The 22,106-nt window shown below is 33.1% G+C and overlaps 2 protein-coding genes across 2 annotated transcripts in view; one reads left to right on the top strand and one right to left on the bottom strand.

The window, feature by feature from the left end:
- The window catches only part of LOC149900755 (uncharacterized), a 115,788-nt gene that overhangs the window by 79,006 nt on the left and 14,676 nt on the right, over positions 1–22,106 (bottom strand). The gene's annotated exons all lie outside the window — the stretch shown is intronic.
- LOC149900756 (uncharacterized) lies at positions 11,352–12,330 on the top strand. The gene has a single exon (XM_090112678.1). The coding sequence runs from the start codon at positions 11,359–11,361 to the stop codon at positions 12,328–12,330; it is 972 nt and encodes a 323-aa protein (XP_089968804.1). The 5' UTR covers positions 11,352–11,358.

Genomic DNA, 22,106 nt, shown 5'->3' with positions numbered 1-22,106 from the left:
GAGATAGAAAAGAATGTAACCGTTATATCTTTTTATGAAAAATTGGCTCGATATCGTGCGTAATTTGTCACTGAAGACCATGACAGGGCTGAGCGAAACTTCCAAACAGAGGGATTACACGGAAATCTTATGAATAATTAAGAGCCTGCGACAACTTTTATTTAACGCGTACCTTTCTTCGTATAAGTAGGTCATTTCAATCTTATATTCAAAGGAAAACACGGAAAGATACTCTACATTTCCCGCATAGTGTGGAAGACTCCATTTGTAATGATCTCTCGCAAATTGTATCCTTTTAAAATGGTAGATAGAAATTGAACTTTTAGCAGCGGAAAACAGTTATTACATTAATGTAAAGTGTTTGCAGAAGCGAAGCAATTAATGATGAGAACAAAGCAGTCCGTTTGCTCTCCAGTTATTGGAATTTGAAAGTAATTTGGGTCAATCAAACTAATCTAGAATTTATAGAGTAGTGAGTGGTTAAGACTGCGCCGTTTTTTGTATTTATCTTTTATGTTAGTCAATTGGTTTTTTTCGTTCGTATTATTTAGTCATTAAATTAATTTGCATTAATCTTTATAAAGAAACGGTTAATACAACCATTCAAATAAGCTTCTGAAAGGCCTGTTAAGTATTTTTTGACCTTGTATTGTGATTTATGCGAGAGGAATGTTCCCCGGTCCCAAACAAATTAAAATTCTATTATAGAACGAAAACAAATACTTCTTAATTATAACAATTTTGGTGTAACAATTATAAAACAACAGCGAACATAATATTGCGGGAATAACAAAATAATTACAAAGTACTTATTTGATTATAAGTACGAAATTATGACCTACATACAAACGTTATTTACACATTTGGCCCAGCGTTAAGTACCTCACACTTTCAAATATTACGTTATGCTTAAATTCTGAGCCCGCCCGTGGTTTCCGATCCCTCGTATTATTTCTACATCACCGCTCACATCGCCCTCAAAGGCCATGTTTACTGACTACACAAATCGATATTCAGGTGACACGATTTATGTGGTATTTATACACCATATTATGCTGTGGGTAAGCACGCAATATGAATTTATTTTTCATTTCGCTTTGACCTAAAATTTTTGAACCCAATCCCTGTAAAGGTGATTAGAATAATTCTTTTTATTTAATAAAATATGCTAATGGTGAGTAGGTATATTCGAAATCAATTTTGTTTACTTAATAAGGTTGTACATTTCCATACTGCGACCGTTTTTGGTAAACAACTAATGAACTGTTAACTTGTAGTTAATTTTTGAAGGTGTGTGCCGATTTACGCGTATAACCGCGAAATATAACGAAGTTTATTATTTATCGGGACAGCGTGCTGTGGCTTCAGTGGTTTCAATTAATTAAAATTTGAAGCTCTACGTACAATTATAATGAGGTTTAAAAATCTCATTACAGGTTATGAATACCGTTTATGGTCCTTTGTAAGGATTATTTTCATATTTAATTTTAAACGCACTAAAATATAGAACTACGACTACAACTTTAATGTGTCTGTGTGTATAAAGCTTTTTTGAAAAGTTTTCCGAAGATTTGGGAAAACTAAATGTTTATAAAATTAATGAATTTATCTATACTTGCCATATACATATATATCTTGCCACTGCGGTCGGTAAGGCACAATACCTACGCTCCTTATTGTAGAGATTACCATATCAGCCAAATACAATAAAATTTTATTCCGTTATGCACTTTGTTTTTTAAATAGAACCATTAGGTATTTAAGTGATTAAGATCCTTTAAAAAAGAGCCGTCTAATCATTATAAATGTTATATTTATACGCTGAATAAAAAATGTATCGTATAAAAACAAACGCAAATATTACTCGTTAGCCGATCGTAATCGACATATTTTAATATTAAAACATTCGTTTGTGCATCTGTTATTAAATTCGTGTGGCGCTGCGCGTTTAATTTGAGCTCGAATAAAAATGTAATTTTCGGCTCTATTTGATAAATAACGAGTCCATCAAAAAGTTCATTGCGGAAGAAGGTTATTGTGTACATTATAAATTTAATTATATAGCTTTTATGGTTTTATCTTTTCAATGCCTAATCTAAATAATAAAAATAATAAGTGTGTGTTGTTGGTTTTTCCTTAAGTAGTAGTATAAGTTGAGGGCGACTTAAATAAGTTAGGTTGGGTAAGGTATATAGCTTTTTTTCATTTCCTGTTTATAATACAAAACATGTACATTCTTACGCCATCTGAGAGAAAGAAAATATTAACTACGTTCACGTAAACCAACAATACAAACATGTATGTAGTGAGCAGACAGAATGAATAAACAAAACAAAATACACCCTTCGCCAATAGGAGATGACAAACAAAAATATGTAAAGGGGAACAGATCCCCTAAATGGATTGTCTCATCTCCTATAAGTCCATCTTTTTATGTTTCAGTAAATCTCAAAAAATAAGCAACGTACAAGGACGCTACATGAATATTGATCATAATGCTGCGAGCGGACCTTAGAGGCCGAGCGCTCAGATAATTGATATTCAGTAAATATTGACGGATACAATAAACTGAAAATTGAGTTTTCAAAACCAGACTAAATTAATTTGCAACTTCATAACAGCGTCGCGCCGAGTGAAATTTTTATTAAAAACAAATCCAGATTGTGCAAATTTACGTATAATGCTAAACAAAATTACATTTCTGAGTTAGTTATCCTTTAAGTAATGAGTTGGAGCCTCCCTCACGTTCTCGTTTTATTAAAAACGTGGACATGGTCAGTCCATAATTAATGATATTTTTTCCATTAGGTAGGTACACAGAATACATCAGAAGGTGAAAATGTTGAACATAATATCGACTCACACAATGTTACGTCTATTTCAAAGAGATTAAATTCACTACGTCGTTAATTTAACGAAGTTTTTGAATAAGGTTATCAAAATTACAGGAGCACTAAAACGTATAGTTAATCCTCTTACATGATAAAATTACATGTTCAAAATAATTGTTCACTTGTTATCCAACGTGCAGTAAAAGGAAGCTCTATTATAAAGCACAGGATAATAATTATGCAAATAGTCCGTAATTAGGGACACGAGTATCGTGGCGTTTTTATAAAATTTATTATAAAAGAGTTGGCCCGTTTGTGTCGCGCGAGTTAAAAGTAAGTTTGCTGAAAAATTAGCTAAAACTTTAGCTATAAAATTCATTATTTTCCAGCTAACCGACCGAGAAAAGCCGCTTGATCCAGCTATAAAGTAACTTGGCAACGATGTAGATGGTAGAACCAGCTTTACTTTATTTTTGACCTCAATTTTCTTAACCAGGTTAGAAATTACTGTGGCCTAAATTACATCGAGGTAACATCAACAGGAAGTTGCTAAGTTTTAACTGGCATTCATTCAATAATTCTAAGCATCATTTTTTTGCTAACGTTTTTGAGGTTAAATTGTGTTGAAGAGTATTTCAGATTATATATTATATAAGCTAAATAAAAATAGTAGACTCGTGTTAGATTTCATCCCCACGTGCGCGTTCCGGCACAACGATCTGCTTTTATTCTTTAAACCACTTATTTTTCTTGCTGTGACTTCGCAAGCGAGATTTCAATTAAACTTTTTGTGCTATTTTCACGAAGTAGAAATTAAAACATCGACGTATAAATGAACGTTGTGGTTTGGAGAGGTAATTATGATTTCGTTAGAAGTAATAATTGGATTGAAAATTGATTTTTTTTACAAGTTTTCCAGTTTCTTTGTATTATTGTTACTTATTGAATTAATATCTGTATTTAAAATATAATCAATGAATGGTTGAATGAACATTTTGTCTGTATTCAAAATTAAGAAGTGAATTTCGGTTCGATATTTACTTAGGCTTCCGCAGTAATAACTTGCATTATAGGGCTGAGATAATGAATTTGGCAAGAGCTTCGGTAAACGCCATTTTACGGGCGCTAGCTTGTACAATAGGCTGTATTGTTGGCGCGTTTAACTTTGAAAATAATGCAGGTTTCTGCTAGATATTGGAACGTTATAGACATTTTGTTAGGCATTATGCTTTCCGGTATTGTTAAAAGTATATTTTAAACTTCGAATTATCAATTTTAATTTAATTAAGATCGATATTAAATTATTATTATAAAAGCTCTATCATTTAGATGATAATGTTGGCGGCATTTTCGTGTTTCACATGCTGATATTAAATACACAAAATAATAATATTTAAATGTAACCTGTCGTCTCATCGGCAAGGTATTATTTAATCAAAAATTACTAACTATACCTACAAATAAAATTTTACTTGACTTTTTTTTATAAAATTCGTTAAATTGGCTGGTGGTTTTCTGTATGCCGATGCAACGAAGTAATAAATCCTATTTTGTAACTACAGCCATCTGCGAGTTAAACTTAAGCCACTGTTGAATTCCAAATTCCGAAATTTCTAAGTTAGGAGAACAATTCACAGATACAATTAAAGTCAGATCCACAGACAAGACACACTCACTAAACGTAATTAATATTAGTTTTTGCATTGCAAATGCATTGCTATGTTTTGGAATTTTATATGTCTGTATAACTTATTAATACGTTTTTATTATTTAGTAATCACTAATCTGTAACTTTCAATACAGTGAGTAATATATAGTGAGTTTTCAGCATAATTATATAAGAAATTTTTGGGAGCTGATGGCTGAACTTCTTTTGATTGCCTGTATAGTGTAAACTTACATGGTGATGCAAATGCCTATAGGTATGTATATGTATCTATGCATGTATGTATCCCAAACATTGTATACCTACAATAACAATCATTTGAAAGTAAATATCAAGTATATAGTATTCATTATAATATAACTAGATTTATTCCAATATCATACAAAGAAGTTACTTGATATTGCTGTTGCAGCGAAAAGTGTACCATTGTCTTAAATGATTTAGAATTACACTTTGTCGCATTTACACGTCACACCTTGTTCTGTACATCTCATACTCTTTGTGGTATGCAAATGTGTCAAGACACTTAACATACAAAATATACGCGACAAAATGGAGGAAAGTTATAACTTTATATGAGTAGTCTCCTAATATTGTGAATAATAAAAGGAACACCCTGTACGAAACATTGCAACCTGGTTATAATTATAACTTAAGTTATACTGAGTCATTGTCTTTTAGAGTATATTATAAGACTTTGAATGAAAACGATTCGAGTGTAGAGATAAACTACGATAACATGGCGCGCCCCTCCAAATTACTGTTTCAATGTGTGTAGTGACATCCTTAAGAAGGAGTTTGTATGTAGTTGTACGTATTCGTCTTTAGTACTTTACGTCCAGATTTGTTGGTCAACTAATCATAAGTTGCCGAGCGCCCAAGACAACGCACGTGTCGTTTTCATAGAATACGTCAGTGCAGCGCCATTACTAATAATAATGAGCGATTAGAGCGTGACTAGTCGAGCAACAAATCCGTGGATTTGTTTTTGTTTGACGGCCGTCTCATTACGCACACATGCGTTGTGAATCTTGGTGGTGCATTGTTAATACTTTCAAACGTTTTGAATTTTGGAGGGGCGCGCCATGTTATCGTAGTTTATCTCTACCTCTGTAGACGTATTATTGTTTTTTCATATGCTGGTAATATGAATGAAAACATTACAGTTATCTAAGAGAAGCTTTCAAATGATTTCCTTTTGTACTAGTTCTTTATTTTGATTCACATGAATATTTACTATTTTACTTTGTGACTTTAACGTAAGTAGGTATAAACTTTGCTCATAATTGTGTAACATCTGCTGACTTTGTTTTTAACATTAATAAGAAAACTCAACGTCTCATAATAATCTTTTTTATAAATACTTATTAAAAAAATATTCCCTGCTTTTTACTCTATCACTTTTATAGCTCTATTTTGAAGTTAACATTCGAGTATTTGACAATAGTATTTCAATTATTGTAAATATTATTAAACCAAACGATATTGAATATTGTGTACATGTATGTTGAATCAACCAAACCACAACGGTATTAGGTATATAGAAAGTTATGGAACTCCAATCTCCATTGATCTGACAGAAATATGATATCGCATCGTCGTGAATATATTGCAGATATAATAAGTACCTACTGCAAGCGAATTGTATTATGTATAACCAATTTGGATATCAATATAATATAGAAAATAAAATTTGTTAAAGGATAAAGCTTCTTTCTTTCCTAAACTAAAACTTCATGTTTTCAGTTTACATAACACATATTTTTACTGCGTGAACTTCGCTGTGGCTAACTTAATAAGTATGTAAATAGTCTTGAGCGCTCATAATACACTAAATAATCTATGAGAATAACATGTGTATATATTCTTGTAGTGACTTACCCCATTATTTAAGGTACATCTTGGTTCGTAATAGATATAGCTCATCAATTAAATTTCAATTGCACCTATATTAATGCCAAAGTGCACTGTAGTTAACCAGTAATAATTACCAGGTAATTGCTCGGATGATTGATGTATTCACGATGTAAGGATTGTGAAATGACAAAACCTAGAAAAAGATTTATCGGAGCAGACAAACAGACTCGAATCCGTCTCAATTATCAAGACAGGCCATCTGTCAATCCAGGCCTCAGAGGAGTAATTCGTTACCAATATTGTTGAGAAAAAATGTATTTTTCTTCAAGGCGCATTCTGCTGATGGACTGTGTATAAGTAAAAACAAAATTTTTAAACTTCGATCTGAATTTATTTCTTTTCAATTATATAAAACTCGATAAATGAAGTTTTAATATCAGGAAATCGCACAGCTAGAATATTAGATATCACTGACGCAAATAAAAAGCAAGTTTGAAGGGCTTCATTCGAATGAAATCCATAGCAACCCTTCTATACCTTTTAACCAGTCGATAGTTATGAGCTGGCTTGAACGAAATCTTTTTTACCCGCAACATATTTCTTATCATACCAATAAATAATTTAGGACGGTCGAGGGACTGCAAAAAGTGTTACTCGAGTGACCATAACTTAGGAAATTTAATCATGAAGGGGATAAGTTGGCGCGAGTCGGCGCCTCTAAGCCCCACACTGTGGTTACAACGTGCCTAGACTTGCAGAAGCTATGTCTAACGGGTTTGGCAGTTCTTTGAAGTAACATAAGTTGTGCCGGTGCTCTACATTCTGGATTCGAACTCGGTAAATACACTAGTTTTGTTGCGAGCACGTGCATTGTTGAGCATAACTCAAAATTGAACTTGTGTCGTATCGTTTTCAAGATTTAACTTGACCAATCTTATCCATTGACTATTCAAGTATATTTTACTGAATTTTTATCACTGAACAATTTTTTAGAACATGTAATCTATAATACGAAAATTTCTATCTATGGCGAGTGTAAAATTGTAAGATAAACTTTAATGAAATTTTGAAAACTGTTCCTCCCTGACAGTAAATTTCCAAGAATAATGGCGCGGTATGTGAGTTAAATTGCAGGTGTTTCCTCCTTCAGCTACCAGTTTCCAGAACCACGGTATATTGTGCAGCTCACATCGTAAATAATACCTAGTTTTATGACTCCAGGCTCACCTTACAAAGTTTAGCAATCGAAATGGCTTCAGTTTTACGATCATTTCACGAAATCTTTCGATTTACGTTCAAACGACACGAGTTTTATATTGCGATTTGTTCGTGTGACATTTTATGTGCGTAACTACTATCGATTTAATTTGCACAGATTACACGGCTATAAAACTTTTGTAGGGTTATCCATCAACTCAATCGAAGGAAAAAAATATTCCTTGCTTTTTACTCTATCACTTTTATACTTTATAGCTCTATTTTGAAGTTAAGATTCGAGTTTAATTAAATTAATTATTTATTTGGATTTAATATTTTTAAACTAGTATATGCCACATGAGATTTTTAGATAACACTATACTATAAAATTATATACAATATATTTTATTTTCATGAAAACACTGATAGCACATTTTATTTAAACTTGAGAGAGTAATTTATGAGTACCTACAAGGTCAGGTAAATTCGTGCGGCGGCATAAGTAAATTCATCGTGCACTCAGAAAATTGTTTACAAGATCGACCCTTATTTGCGATTCCGTTTTTTTATTCATTCCTAAGATTGATCAGAATAATTATTTTATTAACTTCTTATATTTTTATAGAATGTTATGGAAATTAAGGACTGTTTGTGCAAAAGTTGTCCAACAAGTATTGAATTTTAAGTTGTGTATTATTCACTATATTTCACACAAATAAGGCTTGGGAATCGCATCTTTTCACGTTTGATATAATCTTCCTATTTCAATGTACAAGTACAATCCATGATTTCAAAGGAAATGCCAGGAAGTAATATCTGGGAATATTAATTAATTCAGTATCTCGACAGTTCGAGGTGTGAGACGCTTTAAATTGCTCAGCGTTCCTTAAATCTCCTTCGCTATTAATTTAAGACGTGTGTTGTACAAGATGTATCAAATCATTTGTAGTATTGGTATCAATTTATAAGGTACTTTATATTTAAAACAACATGTACAAGGATATTGAAATAAATCGGGAGACTATTAACTTTAACTATAAAACTAATCAATATTCAATAGTCTACCCAAGAAAGCGAAATAGAGAATTTAAAAAAGTATTTATAGATGTGTTTTGATATTGAAATGTAAATATGCTTTATGTGTGATATTCAGTTATGTATTCAGGAAGTGGTGATTCCCTGGTGCAAGCGTTGTGGCTTATGGTCCAAAATCTCATCAAAATATTGTAACACTTACACTAGTAAATATTGATTTGATTATTTGACTATGCAGTTATAAGAATAAATGCGTTGCTGCTTATATTGAATAGAATGAATAAATAATAGTACTTCATAACATAATAAGAAATTATACACGCATAGTAACAATAGTTTAACAAAAGACGATAAACATATTACAATTGTTAACCATATCCACGCGGTTCCACGAACTACTAGCTGAAATAATTGTAGTAGAGCGAAATGACAATTTAATAATAATTATAATCAGTTACTAAAATTTAATGTTTCGTAGAATTGTTTGATTAAGTTTGTTCGGAGGAGCGAGGGCGATGTATTTCTTGATTTTACTCCGCCTCAGGCCGTTTGTGAACTTGTTATTTCTGAAGACAAATTTGATACTTGCCTTTGTATAAGCCCGTGTTTTACTTTGTTTAAAACGTAATATTATAAATGTTTCGAGTCTTTATAAAGAACATATCAATGTATAATATTTTTAAAAAGCTTCGATAGTTTTAGGATATCTAATTTTATGTTAAATTCTATAGTTTTATAAAAGGTAGGTTGAATTGGGTATTGAATCTCAGGATTTCCTGAAATTATATCCTGATTTATAACACCAAATCCAAAAATCAATCCATAATAATAGATTACATTTCTTTTGCATTTAAAAATGTATATCTTAAATTAATATACTGCGGTAAATTGAGATGGGTATCCAATCTCAGGATTTTCTGAAATTATATCCTGATTTATAATTTAATGTTACAAAACCAAAAATCGATCCATAATGTTAGAGTACATTTCTTTTGTATTTAAAAATCTGTATCTTAAAATGTACCTACTGCGGATGTAAAATAAATAAAATAACAATAACCACTAATGGTTTTGAAACAATACCGCCTTATAATTATCTACTCCTTATTTCGTATATAATCTATAGGTCACTAGATAGACGTATAGGGATTAATATTAATATATGTAGTTTTTATTTTTATCGAGTAAAATGTTGACGAGCACCACAGAGCGCCAATTAACACTCAAGCGTCGCACTAACGAGATAGACCGGGAGATACTGACACAAAATTTCGAGTCATTTGTAACAGGATGGCGGTTCTACAGGGGTCTTAGTACGCAATGACAAAAAGAAAAATGATGGTGTGAACGCTGGTACCGGTGGGTTAGTCGCGTGGGCGTTAGTCGAACTCGTTGGAAAAATAGCGAAAGTCCAACGATTTGTAACACAAAAATTTTAGAATTTACCGATAGCCCATAAAAAAGAAGTAGGCGGTAGTGTCATGCCATACTTTTCCGGTATGACTTACAGCCCGCCATACCGACGCGAATGTGTTGATTTAAAAAAAACAATTATTCAACCATTTGTACCAAGCTAACTTTTGCACAGGCAACCATCGTCGTGCAGCCATTTACGAAAATCGCCATGCCATACTTTTCGGACGATTCCAAACGGTCGCCATACCGCCGAAAATCTGCAAAATTTTTTTATTTCGCCTATCTTTTTGTACCAGTATTGCATTTGGCTTTTTGGAGAGTATTTGATAAAATGTGACCATTATTATATTTGCCATACTTCTAGTAGGGGGAAAAAGTGCTGTCATACTTGAAAAATGCATTTATTATTAATTTATATAAGTGAAGATTTCCAACACCTAGATCTTTGAAATTTTGTATTTATATTCGTTGATCCTCAAACTTACAGGAAAAATAAGTGCCATACTGTTACAAATCGTTTGACTTTCGCTATTTTCCGACGAGTTCCACTAACGCCCACGCGACTAAGCCGCCGGTACCAGCGTTCACACCATCATTTTTCTTTTTGTCATTGCGTACTAAGAACCCTGTAGAACCGCCATCCTGTTACAAATGACTCGAAATTTTGTGTCAGTATCTCCCGGTCTAACAACTTTATCTTTTAATCTTTAATTTTATTGAGTAAGATGTTAATTAGACGTATTCATTTATATTAAACTATTAATGAATTATTTTTGATATAAATTTTGTAAATATTGGTTAATTCAAGCATAAAAAGGTATACTTAATAGTTACTTGTATGTTTTACTTTTAGAAAAAAAATACATTGTGCATGAAAAATCATTATTTGAGGTCGTTGTTGAGGTCGTTGTTGTGACAGTTAGAGTGACACTTCTAGTCTCAGTAAAAAAAAGTTTTAAAAATAGTAAACTTTATGCGATATGCTTTATTGTGTGTTATTTTAAAAGACTTTTATGTGTTTCATAACGTGTAGTGTTATCCTATCGATCGAGAAGATACTTTGTGTGTGAACAGTGTAAACAGTCATCAGCTGTGAATCAGCTGTTTTTACAAGTACCGACAATTTTGTGTTTAAAGGTATTTAGCGGTTTGGTGCTAAAATTTTCAATTTTACAAACTTTTTCGTGATACACTGTTGTCTGTTTATATTATAACTATAAATATTACATCATTTTGTTTAAATTCTTATTCAAAAGTACGAATTAATTACATTCTATTACGAACTATTATTAATATTACCGCCCTCTTGTGAACCTTACCCGAACTCATTAAGTGACTATTATAGATCCAGTAATTATGGCCAATAAATGCACAAACTGTGGTAAATTCTACTCGACGACAACAGATGGCGCCAAGTGTACCAAATGTAGCAACTTATTTCATAAACAATGCAATAACATTAGCCCCAAGTCCCTTTCGAATGGGAAATGGATCTGCAAAATATGCAAAAATAAAAGTCAAAAATCGGCTGAAAACTTACACTCGCAGGAAGATAGTAGTGCCGATAGTTTTGAGGATGCTCCGGATAATATGTCATGCCTTGCACAGGAGATCAAGTTGCTTCGTTCCGAACTATCTAGTTTTCGGCAAGAGATGTCCAAAATAAGTACTGTTATGGCGGAATATGATAAAAGGCTTAACAGTTTTGAGGAGCGGCTAGATCGTATGGAATGTACCTTGTCTGAATCGCAGTCTCAAACACAAGAGCCTAGCGATGTATCTAAAAAAATTGACTCGTTAAAATCACGTCTTAATGATTCCGAGCAATACAATCTACTAAACGACATAGAAATTGCGGGCGTCCCCGAAACAAAAGGTGAAAACCTCCTGCATCTAACAATAACATTGGCCCAAAAAATAGGTTTATCACTAGATGAACGGGATATCGTTAATGCCTACCGTACAGGCATTCGTAAAAATCCGGAGGAGTTAAATACCAGCAGTGATCGCACAGCGGCCGCACGTCCGCGGCCGATCGTCGTGCGGCTAACCCGCCACCACCTACGCAACGAGTTGCTACGCGCGGCGCGAGTGCGGCGCGGGGCGGACACGGCCGGCCTGGTTGCCGGCGAGCCCCGCCGCTTCTACGTCAACGAGCACCTGACGCGCACCAACCGCTGGTTGTTCCACCTGGCGCGCGAGCAACAGCGCGCTAAACACTGGAGCTATGTGTGGACGCGGGGCGGCCGTACTTACGTCAGACGCGATCAACAATCAAAGTATTTTATTGTTTCTTCTGAAGAAGATATAGATAAGATTTTTGGCTGATGTTTGGTTTGTGTGTATTAACAAATTTATGGGATTTTAATGACAGGATATATTATGTTATTTATTATATAACGCGGTATTATCCGTGTGATTTAAAATCAATGTGTAGCAAAATAATAGGTTCCAGAGTTTTAATGAAAAGCAAAGTTATATACGGTGTATCTATCATCATGCATAAATATTGTAAAAAAAATTTACTTAGCTATATTAAAAATCGAAAAAACAGTTTGTCTCATGGGCTATTAATTTTATATTATAGTAGTACAAACTTTCTATATCTTAATTATTATATTATGACAATTTTAATTCTTTTTCTAGAACGTTATTTTAAAAAAGTTACCGTATTAATATTAATTTGTTTGTATAAACGTACCTACCTTTTAAATATGTGTGTAATGGTAACCTTTATTAACTTCATATTCTTATACTTGTTTTGTTTTAACGTTCATTGTAGTATAGTAATTCTACTTTATAAATCGAGAGAAGAATTAAAAAAAAATATTATCTTTCATCCTACAATCATGAGAACGATAAATATGTGTGTTGTCTTGCTTTGCCTACCTACCGTGATTGTCGTTTGTTTCATTGTGTTCTATGTGTATGGTACAGTAAATGTTATATGTATGTTTTCGGTTTTGTATGAAATAATATTTTCCGTGTATGTTCTTTTAATGTACGGTAGGGTTGCTCAATACATATTATGCATGATATTTATTATATTAGTATCGTTTTTTAATTATTTTTATATCACTAATAAATTAAACTTCTTGTACTGTATTTTATATTTTACGAATAATTTTAACCCTATTAACAATAATACCCAATTAACTATTTATTATATTATTTCAAATCACAAAATAATTCATAATGATATCTAAAAGAAAAAAATTACGGGTTGGTTTTTTAAATCCTGGTTCACTATGTACAAAACATGACGAGTTCCTTGTGGCAATGGAGCGTCATAACGTTGATATCATGGCCATAAACGAAACCTGGCTGCGCGAGGGTGAAGATGGACGTGCGCCTGCCGTACCTGGTTACAGACTGCGTCACATACCGCGTCCGACCACTGTCCGCACTCGAGGCGGGGGTGTTGGGTTCTATATTGGTGAAGATATATCGGTTCGGATAATGTCTCACCCCATCGCTGACAGTGTCGAACAGATGTGGCTCAATTTTTCCCTTAATGGTCAGGTTACTATCGTTGGTACAGCATATCGGCCGCCTTGGTTGGACATTAATACGTTTTTGGATGCTTTGACGGATTCCATTAGTTCATTTTCCTGGTATGATAATCTTGTGCTTATGGGTGATTTTAATGTTAATCTGTTAAATACTGGTCATGTGAATAGTAAAAGAGTTGCAAGTTTCCTTCAAACTTTTAATCTCACGCAACATATTTCCCAGCCTACCCATTTTATGGATTCAAGTGAAACTTTACTCGATTTAATATGCACTAATACGCCTATTCTAAATATTGCAATTGATTACATTGAGGAACTAAGCCATCATGCATTCTTATCGTGTGCACTTAGCATAGTTAAAGAAAAAGCTTTGCATAAATATATAACCTTTAGACCGATACAAAACATTAATAAAGATGAATTCAACAAATCATTGCAAATAATCAACTGGACATCGTTGCTTGCTCTTGATAACGTGGATGAACTAGTGAAAACACTAACTTCGTACATAAGATCGCTCTTTGATATTCATGCCCCCTTCAAGAAAATACGTGTTAAGGATAAGCAACCACCGTGGATAACTTATAATATTAAAAAGATGTTTAGACTACGTGATGAAGCGCGAAATAAAGCACGACTTACCAAAGCAGATTCACATAAAAAATATTACATGGAATTAAAAAAATATGTAAGTCGAGCATTGGAACGTGAAAAAAAGGCGTACTTTGATTTATTTATAAATTCAAATTTGAGAAGACCTAAAATTATGTGGAGGCACATTAAGGAAAACATTGGTATAAACGCAAAGAAACAGCCTCTACTAACTGAAGATCTTGCCAACCCTAATGCTCTAAATAATCACTTTCTTGATGTCCCTGGAAATAAGTTACTACTATCCACATTAACTTACTATGAGTTCCATCGCCACGGTGATGCTTCTTTCTCCTTTAAACCTGTTAATGAGGCGACTGTGCTACGTACTATTCAGGAACTCAAATCGCAAGCTGCTGGTATTGACGATATTTCCTTAGATATGTTGAAGCTTACACTTCCAGCAACCTTGTCAAATATAACGTACATCATTAATCTATCTTTTGCAACTGGTACCTTCCCAAGTCTGTGGCGTAACGCTCTAGTACGTCCCCTACCAAAAATTGATAATCCGCAGGATTTAAAGGATCTCCGACCAATTAGCATATTGCCATGTCTGTCGAAGGTTCTAGAAAAGATAGTGCATAAACAGCTAATGGACTATATAGAAAAAGAAAATATTTTACCCGATCGACAGTCTGGCTTCAGAAAACGCAAAGGTACGACAACAGCTGTGACCGATGTGATGGATGACATTCTTTGTGCGCAAGATGAAGGGAAAGGTACAGTCCTTGTACTGTTGGATTACTCGAGAGCTTTTGATACTATAAATATTTCACTTCTGTTATCCAAACTCACGTACTATGGTTTAAGTCCATCTACTATAAATTGGTTTAATAGCTATTTGAGTAATCGAACACAACGAGTATCAGTTGCAATGGAAGATGGCAGTAATAGGTTATCAGATTGTAAAACAGTTACAAAAGGTGTTCCTCAAGGCTCTATTTTGGGACCCCTTTTATTCATACTATATAGTGCCGACATTGTCAAGCAAATAAAATCGTGTAAGTATCACTTATATGCTGACGATGTTCAGTTGTTTACTTCCTTCCACCCGGATGAAACACGTTCCGCAATAAGTAACTTAAACTCGGACTTAGCTTCATTATTTGCATGGTCAAGTCGAAATTCACTTGTACTGAATCCCAATAAGTCCAAGTTTATGGTTTTAGGCACTCCTAAAGTAGTCAGCTCCATACAAAGTCGTCTCATTCCCATATCTATAAATGGCGAAGTTATAAAACGTGTTACTGAAGCTCGAAATTTGGGAATCATTTTTGACGAAAATCTCCGATTTGAAAAATATATCAATGTAACTATAGCTAACTGCTTCTATCGGTTAAAAATTCTGTATCGTATTAGAAAATACCTTAATACGGAACTTCGTGTTAGGCTTTGTGACAGCCTTGTCTTATCTAAATTTAACTATATGGATGTTGTGTATGGATGTCGTATATTGTCGCGAACTAAACGAGCAATACAGCGCGTACAAAACGCATGTGCCCGGTTCTGTTGGAACATTCCTCCACGGGAGCACATTACGCCATTTTTAAATAAAGCCTGTTTATTAAACATGGAAAATAGACGGCGTCTCCATTTCGCTTCATTCCTCTTTGGTATAATAAAATCTAAATCTCCTCAATACCTTCTTAAAAAGTTGGCCTGGATCGGTGATCATCAGTCTACATACAAAACGAGGCAAGCTGCGACTAAATTAATGATTCCCAAACACCATTCTGCCAGTTTTCGAGGTAGCTTCAAATACAGTGCCACTAAGTGTTGGAACAATTTACCACCGCCTCTTCCCAGCCTTCTCACGGTTGAGAATTTTAAGAAAAAATATATTATTATTTTATTAGAGAAACAGATCCAACCTTAGTGGCTATAAATGTATGAATATAAAAACTATCTACCTCTATACAATTTATGTACCTATCTTTATAGTTATCACGTATCATTTTTATTTTTTTATTTTATTTATTTCGTTTATTCCTGCATATTGTATTATTATTTATTTGGTTTAATATTATTGTTTTTTATATTTATATTTTATCTTTTTTTTTTTATTGTTGAAATGGAGGTCACTCTAATTTCAACAACGATAAGGGGCCACTGAAAACCAGCGCTGTGCGTGCAATACTGCCGTACAGCATTTAGCTGAGTTGGTAACCCTTTTTCAAGGACACTCTACCGTACTAATTTAGTGTAATTTTTTGTCTCCTTATTTTTTATTCCTCTTTTCTAAGTTGTAGTTAAATTGTAATGTATGTTTGCTTTTTGTGTTTTAAGTTTTTTGTTGTTGTTTTTTATGTGAATGTTTTTATTTTTAATGTCCTTGAAATAAATGTTTTTTCTTTCTTTCTTCTTTCTTTCTATTATGTACCTATTTATTCGAAAGCCTTTATTATTTATTTATTTTTTTTTATTTTTTTTTATTTATAATATGTATGTTACGGGATATATTTTCAATCTAGGAATTTCATACAATGACAGATACCTATAATAGATTTATTTCCTGTAACATACCCAAGGAAACATTTACTTTGTGCGGCTTGTAATTTACAGGTCAATCTTTGAAAAAGTATTTTAACGTAATTAAAAAGCAATCGGTGGTACCTACTGAACACGGAAAATATCTCTTTTCTTTCGCTAACAAATTGTTACAAAAGTAACGCAATTTTTTATTCAATTGCGATATCTTAAAGAAAATTAAAGCAAAGAGAAAACAAAACTTTGGATAATTTATTATTTATGTACAAGCCTACTTTTAGGCCGTTTCGTTTATACTAGAAACCACGTCTACAATGAAAGATGTAAATGAAACTCGAAGCCAAATGTTAAATATAAAATATGAGGTGCTATTTTATTAAATAAAAAACAAATTATTCATACACTACAGCTATCACATTATGGCTTTACTTTAAAAGGTATTGAATATTGAACAGTGATGAATTTTCTTGGAACCTTTTATGTAATTTTCAATCTAGCTAGCATTCTTGCCTACAAAGCCTAACAATATCGGTTAGGACGTCAATATTCTATTACATATTGTTTACGAAGCATATAGGTACATGAGACCACCAATAGATTGGCTTACGGCGTATCTCAAGCCACGATTCATTCAGTCGTGTGACTGACAAAACACTGATCCATGCTTGATTAGGCACCATTCAACGTGAGAGGGTTCAACCCGATACAATCATTCAATCAAACCTATTTGAAACGTATGTGAATGTATAGTGAAGCACATAGCTTGTTTATATAACAACAAAAACCACACACCAAAAATTTGTTGGATTTAGCCACGAACAAAAGCATTGGAAAAGCTTTGTTGTCGTTTTAGTTAATTGAAAATGGATTAAAATGACATTTCGATGTGTCATGGCTCAATCCATATTATTATTTTTACGTGATGTACCTTTATAAGTAATTAATTTGATGAAATGGTTTATTTGTTTGCTCGATGGATGAATTAACAATTATGAAAACAAATCATACTATATTTACACAGTTTGTATTTGTATTTTGTTTTTATAGCGCACTATTATTTATTTATAGGCATAATAACAAAATAACGATTTTAATGTAGTCATTAGGCGATGCTATAAAAGCTAAAAGTTCACATTACTAGGTTTCGTTGTTCTCTTGATAAAAAATGTAAATTGTTTTTGACGTACTTTTGCGGGTGACAACAAAGCGAGGCTGAAAATGAGCCTCCGGGGCTAGACGCGCTAAAATAATAGAAAATGAATCGATACATGTTCTCTCTACCTTTCATATTTTGTACAAAAGGTTTTTAATTAAAATGAAGCCATAAAAATGATTTGTGCAACTGCACTCCTGCTGGTGCGATTTAATACGATAAGTGTACAATAATTATCATTTTACAGTTATCCGCAAAAACCAAGCATTTCAAGTTAAAAACTTGAATTTCACAAACTATTCTGTGGAAAAAACCTTTCGGTATTCGGTTCGGTATTCAGTATTGTTGGACTGTACGAAAAAGCTGTTTAGAAGCGAGCTAATTCTTGTACAGACTACATATGGAGCTTTGTTAATATACGAGCGTTTTCATTCAATTTGTCTATAAATCGTCTTTTTTGAAACCATATATCTGCTTTTAGAGAGGGAAAATAAAAACGATTCACGAATTTTATAGCGCGATATATATACGTATCAGTGTAAACAAGATATCGCTTTGACGTGTAATGTTCATGTTTGTTTATACAACAGTGCACTGCTGTAACTTTATGAAACACACAGTTTTCATAAAACGAACAGATTCGTCCGGCTCCGATCGGAATGGAATAAAATTAAACATTGAGGGTTGTCCGTTCCTCGTTTTGATATTTGCTCAGCAACGTACACACATCCGCAAATTAGAAATATGCTATTAGGTTATAATTTAACTGGCGGTTTTCCAAAAAAACGTTTTTGGTAACCCAAAATCAATGTATATAAAAAAATTTAAAGTCTTAAACAAAATTTAAATGAACACTATCTAAGGGAAATAAAAGTGGATTACATTATTGACCCGTTTTCTTTTTCATTTATATTTATTTAACAATGCAATCTTCAGAATTTCAGTCTCTTAAGCTCACTGAGAACATAGTTTAAAATCAATTTCACCTGAGCAGACAAGCAAGAAAGAGAGTTTATAAAAACGACGTAATAAATAGAAGCTTCAACACTTCACTAACTATTATTTTTGTGCTGTTAAATCCGCTAACAAAGAAACTTAACTGATCGAATTGTCAAGAAATGTTTTATGAATAAATTTCCTGCCGGTGATTGGATGTCAGGAAAGTTAAACTAATGGTAACGTCTTAAATTTCTAAGTGCTATTCATGCAGAAATTGTTACCTTGTATACGAAAGTAGAATTAAGGCCCGCAGAGTAACAAATAACTTATGTAAATGTATGGATTTAAAATAATGTAGTCACACAAAGTAATGTATTTAGGACTGTAAGGATTATTGTGTGTTATATAAAGAAAACAAATGTACATTGAGTAGATTTATTAACATTTGTCTCATAATATTATTTGTCTGATAAGTTCATATATACCTAATCCATTCATTATCAACAGAACACTTTCAAAGTAATTTTAAAACCAACAATTGAACGGAATATGATTTTTATACCATAAACCTTCAGCCGGCTTACCAAATCTTTCTTGTATTTTATTCATCCAAAGTATGTAGGTACATTCATGTAAGGGCATATATATTTTTTCTCTCAACAATATTTATCCAATATGACATACGTTTACTTAACCTTGCTATTCTTATAATTTGCGAGGGAAACATCTACTTTAATATAATATTAAGTAAGTTCTGGGATTTGTAAATAAAGGGAAAATATGATGTTTTGTTATATTTAATCTCTTTCGAAGCGATGTGGGCGTTCTGGCTTGTTGCTAAGTGATTTTTAATAAACAACGATCGCAGACCAAACATAGAAATATTTTATTATTAAAATATTTCGGGCGATATTCAATTGGAATGCTGCCAAAAGGTTTTAGGAGTGAACGGTAAATCATTTTTGTTTTTAAATAATATTTGTGGATTATAGCTCACTAGATTTCCGCCCGCGGCTTCGCCCGCGTTTTCAAAGGAAAACCCGCATAGTTCCTGTTCCCGTGGGATTTCCGGGATAAAACCTATCCTATGTGTTAATCCAAGTTACCTTCTATATGTGTGCTAAATTTCATTGTAATCGGTTCAGTAGTTTTTACGTGAAAGAGTAACAAACATCCATACATCCATACAAACTTTCGCCTTTATAATAGTATTAAGATTACTGTTCAGTACAGTGAATCTCTGTGACGCTGTAGGGTATGGGGTATATGTTTACATTTCATCTATAGACTATAATGTTTCACTGATCCTTTTTATGGACAATATATTGTGTTTTCTATATTTTATTTACTTAACAAGAACCCACCATACCTAGTCTTAAAACGAAGCGTCGCGTCGTTACAATTTTCTTTTCGAGGATGGACGTTCGTGGCAATATTAGTAAATACTTCAACTATCAAATGCATCTTTTAATCATCATCTAACAAGCTAAATACTTTAAGGGAAATCATTTAATTAACTTAATACCACAGTTTGGAAACATCTTTGCACGGGAAGTTTGCCTGAGTCGGTACACAAACAGAGACATCGCTAAGAGAGTTTACGTGTTTATTCACTGAGGGTTCTTCCCTGAATGCGTCTACTGCTGCACAGACTATACAGAAATAACTTTATCAAATACAGAGTATATCAAACAAATGGCTAAGTAGTATAGCGCATCTGTGGATAACGGAATCAGGTTGTTCTATACTTTTTTATATTGAACCTGTTATAGTAAATGTTCTATAGTGCAAAAGAACCTGGGAGAATGGTTATTTTGTAAAACAAGACAGCTCTATTAATTAAAATTTAACTCAGATGAAGACTTGGTCTACCTTTATTATGTCGTAAAGTGAATATTGCTTATACATATATCATTTCTATAAGCAATATTATTATTAACTGTATACTCTTATTGATTTCAGAATCCTTTCGAACTATTTCCTGGTAAGCCATGTCAGGAATATTGATCGCAATCGTTCCAAACCCTCAAAGCTTTGACACTACAATTTAATTAGTATAAACTAGTACTTGGTGGAACAATCCCGCTATCGCAGCGTCCCTTTGTGCGATACTCAAAGGAAATCGTTACAAAGAGTTAAAAATGAGCATAAACAGTTTCTTGGCCATTACAGAAAAGAAATATTTTCTTGAAAGTGGCCAGTCCGGATTTGGGTTTACGGAGTTGCGTGTCGTTCCGCTACATTAAGCAGATGAGAGCCCCTCGGCTGTGCGCTCGCGAGTGAACGCCAAACGACAAATTTAATAACGCTTTATTCGAGTTATACTACATATTATAATACATATATAGAACGTTCAAATCGTCGAATCGAGGAAACTCCGTGTGCTTTTTAATAATATCGGTCCTGGCAATAAAGACCCTGCGTCGTCAAATTATAAAGTTAATACAGGTTTTGAATGTTTTCTCTTTTATACATAACAAAGTAAATGATTTATTATTTCTGTTATATCAACAAATTACTTTAAAGGATATTAGAAGAGATTGGCTCTACTATTTATAAATTTCGTATTAAATACGAATTCGGATAGCTAACGTATTTTCAAAGAAAAACATCGAAACACAATTTAATCATGTCACAATATACTTCGATATCATTTCCACCCGAATGAGCCGTCTCTACGTCCCATTCAATTACCACAGCCTTGAAATATAGGTAAATGAATAGACTCTGGTTGTAAGACGTGCCCATGGGACCGAGAGGGACCCTTCTGCCCTGTCACAGGCTGAGGTATTCAAAAGCGATGATGGAATACCGACGTAGAGAGTGTATTGGGAAATTCTCTTTACTGTTTTAGGTGTAGGTGCTATCTATAACGCAAGCTAAAGGCTTCAATGGAGTTTCAATTTGTGTGTGCGAAGTTAATTTGATTTTGTTTCTGGAAGCCAATTAAGAGGAACAATGATTGTGTCTTTTAAGTATAGTTCTATAAATTAAGTGTAACGGTAACCTGTACAAATAGAACTATATTAATTAAATAAAAGAATTAAATTTGTTATAACAATCTGGTCATTTAGCTATAGGTATGTAGAACTTTCATTGATATTAAACATAGTTTCATTTGAAATTCCTTTTTGAATCTAAGCCAAAATGGAAAGCCAAATAAATATTAATTTAAATAACATCTTTATTAAAAAAAAATAAAGTAATGGTTATATTCTGGATGAGACAAGTGGCCCGTAGATCCCAAGTTTAAATTGTGAGCCATGTGTGGGCCGAGTCGTTTAGCTATGTAAGTGGTTGGGAATTTCACAAGGGTCGTATATTTTTAAGGGATGCTTGTATGAGTCTGACCTCTACGT

The sequence above is a fragment of the Colias eurytheme genome, chromosome 18 (assembly GCF_061535395.1).
Source record: "Colias eurytheme isolate Ceu_HAF_F1 chromosome 18, ilColEury1 Martin Lab GWU primary, whole genome shotgun sequence".
In the NCBI taxonomy this organism is placed as follows: Eukaryota; Metazoa; Arthropoda; class Insecta; order Lepidoptera; family Pieridae; genus Colias; species Colias eurytheme.
The sequence above is the reverse complement of the archived record's forward strand: the minus strand, read 5'-3'. Positions and strand labels throughout refer to the sequence as shown.